Source organism: Camelina sativa, chromosome 17, assembly GCF_000633955.1.
Source record: "Camelina sativa cultivar DH55 chromosome 17, Cs, whole genome shotgun sequence".
NCBI classification, from domain to species: domain Eukaryota; kingdom Viridiplantae; phylum Streptophyta; class Magnoliopsida; order Brassicales; family Brassicaceae; genus Camelina; species Camelina sativa.
In genome coordinates this window covers 32,589,133-32,601,221 of record NC_025701.1, presented here as the reverse complement: position 1 = coordinate 32,601,221, position 12,089 = coordinate 32,589,133, and the positions used below count along the sequence as shown (strand labels likewise).

The following is a 12,089-nucleotide window of genomic DNA, read 5'->3' as shown; positions in this document are numbered from 1 at the left end:
TACATCCTAAGATCCTCCACCTAATCTATCCCATCCTCAAGAACTAACACACTACTCAGATCCGAAAATCATAGTCAATGATGCAAACCCAAAAATCATTGAAACAAGCATTCTTAGATAGATTAAAATGTGAAGAACAACTTTGTAGAAGAGATCAAATCAAAATACTGAATAAGTTCAAAGATTTCGGGATACAAAGTTAGAGTACGTTTTTGGTGGCTAGGGAAACCTTACAAGAGAAAACGAGATAAAAACTAAGATGTCCCAAAACAAGACTTAACAAAATATATATATAGTAAAAACGCGTGAATCCCTAAAACTTAAAATGACAAGATAGAGCGTCGGTTTGGGAATCTCCTGAAGCATGTCAGACGGAGCGTCTTCCTGGCATACGCGATTTTGTCCGTGTGCGTCCAGTGGCTCGATTGGTGTGAGTAGGAGTGGCTCGAGTGGTGTGAGTGGGAGTGGCTCGAGTGGTGTGAGTAGGAGTTGCTCGAGTGGTGTGAGTGAAAATGGCTCGAGCATGGTCGGTGAAAGTGGCTCGAGCTGGGTGTATACGCATCCACTAAAACGATGATAACTCTTGAACCACACCTCCGATTGGCTTGAAATAAACGGCACTGGAAAGATGACTCAATTCTATACAACTTTGATGAAGACGTCAAAAGCTGAATGCCTAAACCGGTGGCTTGAGTGATGGCTCGATTGTGGAAGTGAGGAGTAGCTCGATTGTANTGTGCGTCCAGTGGCTCGATTGGTGTGAGTAGGAGTGGCTCGAGTGGTGTGAGTGGGAGTGGCTCGAGTGGTGTGAGTAGGAGTTNTGAGGAGTAGCTCGATTGTGGAAGTGAGGAGTAGCTCGATTGCGGAGGTTGAGCATGGCTTGGTTGCAGAGGTTGAGCGTGGCTCGATTGCGGAGGTTGAGCGTGGCTCGATTGCAGAGGTTGAGCGTGGCTCGATCTTCTGCGCTTCCAACGTCCCCTAGACACCTGAAAAACTCCGAAATGCGCAATGTATGCAAGGATGATGTAGAAACTTCCTAAACATGCAAAATGTACGAAAGAGGTTCTAAAATGATGCAAAACAACTAGTTGTCCTAGCTAAATGCATGAAAAATACAGGCTAAGGAGATGCAAAATATAGACATATCAAGAAGTCACATGTTAAAGCCCGCGAAACCGGTATAATCCCTCTCCCTCTCGTTCACCCAAACCAGTCAGCATCCTCGTATTGCGGTCCTGTAAAACCATAAGTCGATCTGTTACTTGTCCGACAAGATAATTATCTGTTATAAGTTGACCAAACGATATCAAATTCATATGAAAGCCAGGAATCAAATAAAAATTTCGAAGGGATAAGGTTGGTGTAAGGCGAATTGTGCCCAGTTGCGTGGATAACACATTGGCACCAGCAGGTAATAAAACAGAGACTGGAGCGATGTCATGGATATCGATTAGTAAGTCCCCACAACCCGTCATGTGATGTGTTGCACCAGTGTCTAAAACCCATGAATTAGTAGTATTCTTACCACTCAATTGATCAATTGCCTTGCCAGTGTTGATCAGCTTCTTAGCAAACTTCCATTGTTCATCGGAGATACCGCTAAGTCATTTACGATTACTATCCGTGAGTTCGGATGAGTCGACAGCAGCAGTATTTGCATGGATGATCTGAGAAGCATTAGCCTTGAGGTTAGAACCACGGCCACGACCAGCCGGAAAAACCTGTGAGCCACAAACATCAGGTCTAGTGCGTGGACGATCGCCCCACCATTCGGGATAGCCGATGGCCTTGAAACATGACGAAGCTTCATGACCCTTATGACCACAAGTAGTACACTTCCGGTTCGGATCACGGTTTCCTGGAGTAAATCGAGAAGTAAATTGTCGAGTCAAATCACGAGTAGGAACTGTGCCAGGTGGAGGAGAAGAGGGAACTTGAGCAGAAAATCCCATCACCGGGACATCATTGGTAACAGTGGAACAAATCATCTCATTCTCAGAAACGGTTTGATACACCATGTCGAGATCGGGAAGAGGGGTGATAGCACAATCTGTGAGCGAATGACACCATGAACATAGTCATCGAGGCCGGTGAGAAAGTCATGGATGCGGAGAGTCTCAAGTTCTTTATCACAAGCAGTGTTTAAATCACACTCACACTTGCCGCAACTGCATCACTTAGAGTTCATACAATCAGCAATACTATCCCACAACTTTGTAAGACGTCCAAAATATTCATCAACGGTGGAGCCGTTCTGTTTACAAGTTGCCAAAGAATTTTGAAGTTGTTGTAAACAAGCTCCACTCTTAAGAGAAAACCGCTTTTGAATGATGTACCACAAATCCTTGGCCACTTCGCGAGTCGAGATGGTAGTTCGGAGCTTTGGTTCGATCGTTTGTTTGATCCAACCAACAAGCAGGTGGTTGTTTGCTATCCAGTCTTCAAATTCAGGAGCGTCCACAGCCAGTTTTGGTATGTTGCCGTTGAGGAAGCCAAACTTCTTCCGAGAGGAAAGTGCCATCCGTAGGTTAAGTGCCCACTCTTCATAATTCAAACCCTTAAGAAGAGGCTGAGAGATAACTGCGCCAAGATTATCACTTGCAGTTAGGTCGTATGGAGAGATGGTTTTATGCTTAGGGTTTGAAGTGGCGAGAGCCATCGTTGAATCAAGAAAGAAAAAAAAACGAGATTTTCCGAGAGGCTTATGAAGAATAAGAGTGCTATGTTTTGTAACGTAAAACAGAGTAAGATCAACAAAATAATGAAAGAGATGCCGAGAGGCTTATAACGGAGAAGAGTACTCTATTTTCTAACTTGAAAACAGAGGAAGAACAAAGAAGAAGAAAAATAAAGAGATGCCGAGAGGCGTTGTAGAGGAGGAAAAATTTTTTTTTGTAGGGTTTTAGTTTTCCTGCTTTGATACCATGTAGAAACTAGACAAGAATTTAGGGGAAAACTATTTATTTTTGTGTTGCCTTTCTTAATCAATAATTCAAGGGTTTATATAACACTAGGTATTAGCGTTGACAACAATATTAGGGTTTATAATAACCGACATAACAAAATCCAACATGGACTGTCAGCCCATACACCAATAGTCCTCCGCACGACAAACGTGGTATGCAACACGCGAAACACGTATGTCGTGGACACTTGTCAAGGACGGATAAATCATGTCAACAAACTCCTGTGGACATAAACTTTAATTTTGAAAATAGGGGTAGAACATCAACTCGTGTTCGGTATTTGGTAAAAGGGAAAAACAACATCCTGTGGGTGCAAATTCTGCAATCTCCACAAATAATTGTCCTAATCTCGGACAGTCCACAAATCGTACTAAAAGAAATTTACCTAAAAATATGAGCGTTCCAAACAACTCCCCCGTAATGGTAAAACTATTACCAAATAAAAACTTAGAAAAATCATAACCAAACCTATGTAAACCATGAACCCTAGAACTCTAGAACCATCATCAATTATTTAAATAAAAGTAAACCCCAATTAATTATTGCAACAAAAATAAGACCCAAAACCAGTAAAAAAAACCTATGGCAATACTCATAAGGCACAAACCCAAAATTCGATTAACTAAAGAAACAATAATAAACTAAAACCATGCATGTGTATGTCAAACCACACATCAACGTTGCTTCACGTCATCTTCGTCGGGTTTGTCTTCATCACCACCATCGTCTTCACATCCCATGATCATATTGGGTTCACAAGAACACTAACGCGAAAGCTTTAATTTAGATCCACAAGTCTGCTCTGATACCATGTAGAGATCGATAAAAGAATAATGCGACTTGTATTATTATGTGCTGAAAGTCTCCTATTTATACAAAACTATGTACTAAACCTAGAGGAAGATAATTACATATAAGGTAAATACAAGATTGAGTAATATCTAGAGAATAGGAAAATATCTTCAATATATTTTCACTTTATCCTAGAAGCAGAAACACTTCTTTGGTTGCTGACTGAGATCAAGAGCAGACAGGTAATGTTTTCGTAATGCTTCTCAGACTCTTATTCTGTGCCAATCATATTCTGCTTAGAATATGATTGGCACAGAATAAACTTGACTTCCTTTCTCCATTTGGATTCGAAGTGAAGCTCATTGCTTACCATACCCACCTGTAATCAGTTTAAGTGTATAATTATATCTAATCACAGACACAAAGACAAACACAACCATGTACATCTATAGGAGCTTTGAGTAAACGGACGTGCTTATCAAACGGCTTGTGCATATTAATATTGATGTTTTGTTATCGAATTAATCAAGAATGTAACATTGCATTCACTCACCAAACCGGATTTACGGTAGTAAATAACCAAAGTCAAATTATCTAATGAAATTGTAATATTTCTATTCACCAACTTTTATTTTTGCCAGTCTTAATTTAGTTTAATAATAGTTCAAAACATATTATACAAAATTTGATTCAGCACACGCTTAAAACTTAGAAATACAACAAAATTTTAATGACAATAACAACAATGGGATAAGGAAGAGAGAATGATTGATGAGTGACTTAACGAGTTCTGATGCTTTGTTGCTTGTTTCGGCCAAATCTCTTCATGAACCACTCATGCTTGTATGAAACTGCTATGTATCCCATCACCAGCCCAAATACAACTCCAGGTGCAAAGCCTAAATCTGCTGCCATCCAACTGAATGATTCTTCTTCTTCTTCTTCTTTTGACTCCATCAGTTCGGATTGTGGTGGTGTTGGCGTTTTGATATCTCTGCAAACATCCTTAAGGGAAGGACCATTAAGTCCGGGGTTTCCTTCATATGAGGAGCAATTTTGTCGTTGAAATTGTGTGCCTTGTGGTATGGAACCTACAAGCTGGTTATGTGAAACATTTATCACTTCAAGAGAAGAGAGGGTTCCAAGCTCAGAAGGAATCTCACCAGAAATCTTGTTTTGGGATAGGTCTAGTGACTCAAGATTCGTCAAATTTGCCAAAGTAGATGGGATGTGGCCCGTAAAAGCATTGCTTGACATGTTGAGAATACGAAGCTCCTTCAGCAAACCAATGGAATCAGGAATTGGTCCATTGAGTTGATTTCCTGAAAAATCGATGGCTGTGAAGATTGTAAGGATACGTTCCATCTCCATTGACACTCCTTTACTCATCAACACAAGTGAAAAGTAGTTTCCTGATGGACCCGTAATGTACTCTGGTTCTATATTATCATCACTCTTGGAAGACATGGCAGTCCAGTTCAAAAAGTAATGAGATGGCAATGTACCGAAGAAATCATTATGTGAAACATCAATGATTTTCAACTGAGGAAATCCAAACCAAACCCCATCAGAATTATGTAATGTGCCATGAAACTTGTTAGAGCGAATGACGAGAACTTGAAGTTTCTGCAAAGAATTCAAGTGGAAGGGAAAAATGTCATTGAATGTGTTGCTTCCCACGTTCAAAACTTCCAAGGCAGAACAATCAACAAGAGAAGCTGGCATTTTGCCCTCTAATCGGTTGTGACTGAAGTCAAGTGTTGTTAAGCTCTTGGCGTTCTGAAATATTTCGGGAAGAATGCCGCTGAGTTTGTTGTTACGGAGATTTAGATCTGAAAGAGAACTCATCACCAGAGTCTCTAAGCACCGAGGAATTGAGCCGTTGAGGTTGTTGTTTGATAGATCTAGAACTGCTAGAGAGCTTAGTCCACATACTGATCGAGGTATCTCCCCGGTGAAGTTATTCTTAGAACCCCAAAAATAATTGAGATCTTTGGAGGATGGGATGAAGAGTGGTCCTTGGAAAGCATTTGAGCTTAGATCAACATTACTGATTTGACTCTCAGGAGAAACTTTTGACGATCCATTAAAACCGCTGAGAGAGTTGTTAGAGAGATTCACCTCGGACAACTTTGGCAATCTCCACAACCAGTCTGGTACTTGACCTTTGATTTTGTTGTTGGAAAGGTCTAGCCATTGTAATTTTCTTCTGTTTCTTATGAACTCAGGGAACTCAGTGATGTTGCAGCCTCGCAAAAATAAACGTGCTAATTTTGGTAAAAAATCCAAATCAGAAGTGATGTTTGTTGTTGAAAGAGGAATGCCTGAGAGAGATAACCAGTAAAGCTGCTTCAGAGGCGAGAAGACATTAAAGTCAACTCCTGGACCGATGACTTTGTTGTAATTTTTATTGTGAATAAAAAATACTTGTAAATTAGGCAAGAAGAGAGAGATATTCCCAATCCCAATAAAGTCGTTGAAGTCGTTGTAACTCAAATAGATCTTGGTCAATGAGGGAATCTTGAGTAGGGATGAAAGAATGGCTCCTGTAAAAGAATTATCTCCAGCATCAATAGACTCTAATTTGGAGAATTGGCTGATGTTTGGTGGAAGGAAACCTGTGAACTGATTTGAAGAGAGCCAAAGTCTACGTAGTTGGGTCAAATTGAGTATCGAAACTGGCAAATTTCCATTGAGCTTGTTATCGCTAACATCAAAAACAGTCAATTGTTTTAGATTGCCAATTGAAGATGGGATTTCACCAACAAAATTATTCCTAGAAAGATCGAGAATAGAGAGATGAGAAAGGTTCCCAAGTGAAAACGGAATCTTCCCTGAAAAGGCTGTGAACATAACGGTCAGCTCTACTAAAGAGTTATTTTCACGAAACACGGGCAGATTGCCTCTCATATTTGAATTGTAGCTTAATCTAATGGACTCTAAGCTCGGTATCAGAAGAACACTACTTGGAAATTCTCCAGACAGGTTGCAGTTGGTAAGATCTAGTAACCTTAGAGATCGCAGGTTTGAAAACTCATGGGGGATTTCTGAAGAAATGTTTACATAGCTCATATCCAGTTCTCTAAGATTCCTCAAATTTTGAGCAAGTAGATGAAGAAAAGATTCATCAATAGATAAAGAATCATAAGAAGAAAGATCGAGAGACACCAACTTGGTTAGCTGAAGAAGGTTGATTGGAATTTGGCCTGATAGTGAAGACCCAGAGAGATTAAGTCTTTCAAGCCTCATGAGTTTATCAAACTCCGCTGGGAATTGCGAATCGTTGAAATTGTTGCGAGCAAGATTCAGATCACGGAGATCACGCAGTCTAAAAAGACTACTGCTCGATTTAAGTGGGCCATAGAGGAGGCCGTCACTAAGGTCTAGTCCGATGACTTTCCCCGACGTAGCAGCACACGTGATGCCATCCCAAGAACAACAATCACTTTTGTTCACCCAGGAGGGAGCATATGACTCGATCAAAAACTCACTCTTGAACTCAAGAAGAGCATCCCTTTGGTCGGAGTGACACAAGTGTTGTGTAGAAGACACAAACTTGTTTAGAAAACTTGAAATGAGAAAAAGGAAACATATGGAACGAAGAAGGAAGCTCATTTTCTGATTAGACAAGAAAGCTTTCATACTTGTGGAAATGAAAAAGTAATATGAAGTAGTGATGGTAAATTAGTGAAGTAATAGGTCACTACATATATATACAAAATCAAACACATGAAGCTCCATTGACTTGATGATTTGAAGTCTTTTTGAAGAAAAACCTTCCCTACTAAAAATCTTATGAGTCCTTCCAAATCCAATAGACTTGACTTGAAAGACCATAAACTCGTTCTTGGCCCCTAAAAAGTCATGTTTAAGAAATTAGAAATTTGGAGTTTAGTGAGGACAATAGAAAAATCAAAGTGCCGTGTAGCTTAAGTCAACTCTTCAACTTTATATGGGAGTGGGGACTCCGTATGGCATTTTTTTCTGTGAAATGCTTTCATAGTTGTCCTCTATCCAATTCCAAACCTGAAACATACGTCAGTATTAACTTTCCTAAATTTGCATTTCCTTAATTTCGAGCCACAAAACTAATATTACTTTCAGTATTATTTAGTAAATAAAGACAAAGAACAAAACTTGTAGACTTTGGCTATTTGGTTGAAGAGTTTTGTTCTCAAAATTGTGCTACTTGCATTAGTAAAAAAGCGATGCCCATTGTCTAATATCACCAAACCCATACGTCACGTTTTATCTCTCATCACTGCCTCTTCATCTCTCAAATTTCTGTTTAATCATGTAGTTTCTTACATGATTTTCATGGCAATTGCTATTAAAGTTGACAGTCAAATTTTTTGATACAAAATCTTCTCTTTTTGTATAAATTTTAACTATTGTCTAAATCAACTGGTTCAGAATTGATGATTTGTTTCTGTTTAATCATGTAACCTAAAAGTGTCAAACAGATTAATTTCAAAGCTTCATTATAAACACAGATGTGTGCAGGTTGCTGCCGGTTACATTTGACATCTAAGGGCAAGTCCAATGGTGGACTTTAAATTTGAGACTTTTATGTACTGTTTAGGATTTTTTAACAATATATATTGTACTGTTTACAAAATAAGAATAAGAGTTGCCTCTTATAAGGGCCACTAAGTATAATTATAGATCTTACTAGAAAAGCGTGGGTTTTTCAAATATTTTTTTAGTAATTTTAATATGATTTATGGTTTTATAAAATTAAGTTGGTGTAGTGTATATATATAAATTTAAATAACATACATCTGTAATATATTTATTGTTAATTATATTTATATTTCAAATAATTTACAATGCTAGTTTAAATTATTAGTTTCCAAATAATTCTTGACGCAACTTTTTATCTGTTAAAATTATATATGTTATAAAAGAAAATTTTATTTAACTACAATTTATGATAGAGCACTAATTTAATTTGATTTGAAACCTAAAGCAATAATAAAAAGGGTTATGTTTCAAGTTACTGACACAAGTTTTTCTACAACTAGTATTATTATTTTTTTACATTTTGGTAAATTGGTTTAAGAAGCTGTCTACTTTTTAATTGTTTAACGCCATATTTGCACTATTAAGCTCTCCAAGGCAACAAATTCGTCCCAACTAAAAATATCGAACGACCAAACTTCATTTTCCTTTGGAGCGGCCTAATTCACTGCTACCCCAAGTCTCTCAACTCATAGTTATTAAAATTTAATTGCGCGTGAAAGAAAGAGAGAGGAACCAGTGGCATGGCCAGACCAGCCTCGAGCCTTCTGCCTTTTGTTTTTAAAAATTATAAACGCGTTTGTGTTTGTAAGCAGATGACTATATGGTCAAATAAAGTCTTCTGGCCAAGTAACACCATATTACACTCACTATATATAAACAAAAAGACATCACATCACACACTTCATATTAGCGGGTACCCTTGAATTTTTCGATACCCTTTACCCGATCCGATCCTTACGGGTAATAGAAAAAAATTACTCGTACTCGACCCTTAAATAACGGGTACCCGAAAAAACGGGTACCCGGTAAAAATTAGTTGACCCTTTAATACCCAACCTTTAACGGGTACCCGGAACAACGAGTACTCGGCAAAAAAATTGCCAATAACAACAAAAGAAAGAATTCATAAATGTCAATAATTTCATATTCCAAAATCCGAAAAAGGAAGAACTCATAAATGTATGCAACATATAGTCTCAAAAATTATAAAATTACAAACTTTAAAAATAAAAGCTTAATAATATATTTATAAATTAATAATATATAATAATAATATTAAAGGGTATTTGCGGGTCGGGTAACGAAACGGGTAAAGGGACGAGTAACGAGACGAGTAGGTTAAACTAAATTATTTCCCGATACTCGTCCCTTACTCGCGGGTAATGTAATTTTAAAATCCTTTACTCGACCCTAAGATCACGGGTACCCTTTTTTCGAGACGGGTACGAACCGGGTAACAGGTCAAGTACGGGTAACGGATATTAGTGCCCAGGCTGACTTCATATGATATATCTTATATAATATGATAAAGTATTTTTTAACTTTAACTCACATTGCGACATTTGGCGCTTTTTTTTAGTGACACCTGTCATCCTTTGTTTCCATTTTATTCTTTTAAAACAATTTTTTATCATTTTCAGTTCCAAATAATCATACTTCTAAGTTCTCTTCTTAATATTGGCACAATTGACATATATTTTTAAATCCACTTTAATATCTTAAGTTCTTTTGTCAAACAAAATCAGATTATTTTATAATAAAATCTCATATGATATAAAATATAATATTCTATAACATTTACTAATGAATAAATGATATTTGATACATCTACTTTACATATTTTTCTTACATTTTATTTAATTTGTCTTCATCCTTTAAAGTGAAAAAAACACACACTATTTTATAATAAAAAAATATCATAATAAAAACCATATCTTGGATGAGAAATGAAATAGTTTAAATACATAATTTTGATTAAGCCTTTATGTAATTTTATAAACCTTAATTTTTACACGTTTTAAAATCATATAATATTTTCTTTCATTAATTGATGAGTACACTACCACTAAAATCCTATTAAATTATGATAAATTACACAACAATAGCTTTTCCTTTAATATCAATACACATATCAACATAAAATCGATCTTGTCAAGAGCATTTCAGAATTGTTGTCATGTTTATATCATATATATATATATATATATATATATAAGATTTTCATATATGTTGACTTTCTTGATTTCTATCTATTTATTTCATTAGAAAATTATAAGTGACATATTTGTTTGGGCAAAATTAATCGATTCGTTTAAAGACNACAGATGTTGAATAGTTGTTTTTATTGATCAAAGTCTCGAGCTCAAATACAAGAATTCAAGGCACAGCGAATCAATCTATAAACCCTAGCCGCGTTCTAGAGTTGAGTCGTGTGTCTTGTGTTTTAGGTCTCTTGCTTTGCTCTCCCCCTCGTCTCTCGTGGAGGCCGATCTTCTTTTATATCGAGATCCCTTTGCCCTAATCCCTTAGGATATGTCTTGGGGCTTTCTGACCCTATCCATAATAAGGTCGGTCACGAGGCTCTTGGCCCATTAACGATGTCGGTCGTTAGACTCTTGGTCCATTAACGGATCCAGTCGCATGACTTTCGGTCTATTGACGAAGTTAGTCGCGAGATTTTCGGTCTCGTGATATAGTCAGTCGCGAGATTCTCGGTCTCGTGATAGAGTCAATCGCAAGATTCTCGGCCTATTTATCAAGTTAGTCGCGAGACTCTTGGCCTATTGATAAAGTCAGTCACAAGCTCTTGGCCAAGTGACTATGTCGGTCACGTGACTCTCAACCCATTGATGGAGTCAGTCACGTGACATTCAATTCAACCCATTGACAGACTCGGTGACGCGACTTTTCTCTCATTAGATTGGCAGACTTGTGTTGGATTTGTCGTGTAGAATATGAGTTGACACTATCCAATATCTTTGTGAATATTCTCTCTGCTTCTCTTGATTTATCGGGTTCGTCGAACTAACCATCAGGGCCGGTCCTGAGATTACCTAGGCCTAAAGCATTTATTATACAAGGTATTTTATAAAATATATTAACTGTAAGCATATGATACAAACAATAAAAAAAAATACAAAAACTGCAGTTTTGGGGCATCGAACCCGCGACATAGGGTATGATTTCGTAGAACAGAACCAATTTAGCTATGAACATGTTTCATTAATTAACCCAAATTTTTGTATATATTATGTGGCTTAAAGCATGCTTTGGCTGCTTTAGGGGTGGGCCGAGCCTGCTAACCATACAATTCATTTATTTAGTAGAGAAGATAAAATTATACCCAACAATATTTAAAATAGTATTAATTAAATCATTAAGTTTGATTACTTCTTATATGGAAAATATATTAAAATTTTATATTTAATATCAGGTAGTGGGTTACAAATTGCTTTTACAATGCATTAAAGAGAGTTATAATTTCAATAACCATGAATTGAAATGTCTTTATTCTAATGAAAATATTCCGTCGCAATTATTTATGTTACAAAAGGTATGAAATCAAATTCCATAATTCCCAAATTTGTAACTGTTAATAAAATATTTTGAACTTAAGAGTAACATCTATCTAACATTCAAATAGCGTACGTATCTAGCCATAGGTAGACATTTACTTAAATACTTGGACTCAAATTTACTCTCAAATTCTAGACCTGTTATAACATATATCATCAACACTGCAAGAGGAAAAAAGATCATTATGTTTCTTGATTATGATGGTACCCTTCTCCAATCCTCGATGATCCA

The 12,089-nt window shown here is 37.0% G+C and overlaps 1 protein-coding gene across 3 annotated transcripts in view; it reads right to left on the bottom strand.

Annotated features, from left to right (window-relative positions):
• LOC104758660 (receptor-like protein 12) overlaps positions 4,406 to 12,089 on the bottom strand; it is an 8,491-nt gene continuing 807 nt past the window's right edge. The window contains exons 2-3 of one of the 3 annotated variants that reach the window (XM_010481566.2): positions 6,931 to 6,964; positions 4,406 to 6,534 (exon numbers count right to left, since the gene is read on the bottom strand). In XM_010481566.2, coding sequence (XP_010479868.1) covers positions 4,539 to 6,534; positions 6,931 to 6,964 — 2,030 coding nt within the window. In that variant the 3' untranslated portion in view covers positions 4,406 to 4,538. Of the gene's footprint in view, positions 6,965 to 12,089 lie in introns of all 3 variants that reach the window. The other 2 variants (XM_010481564.2, XM_010481562.2) reach the window with 2 other exon arrangements.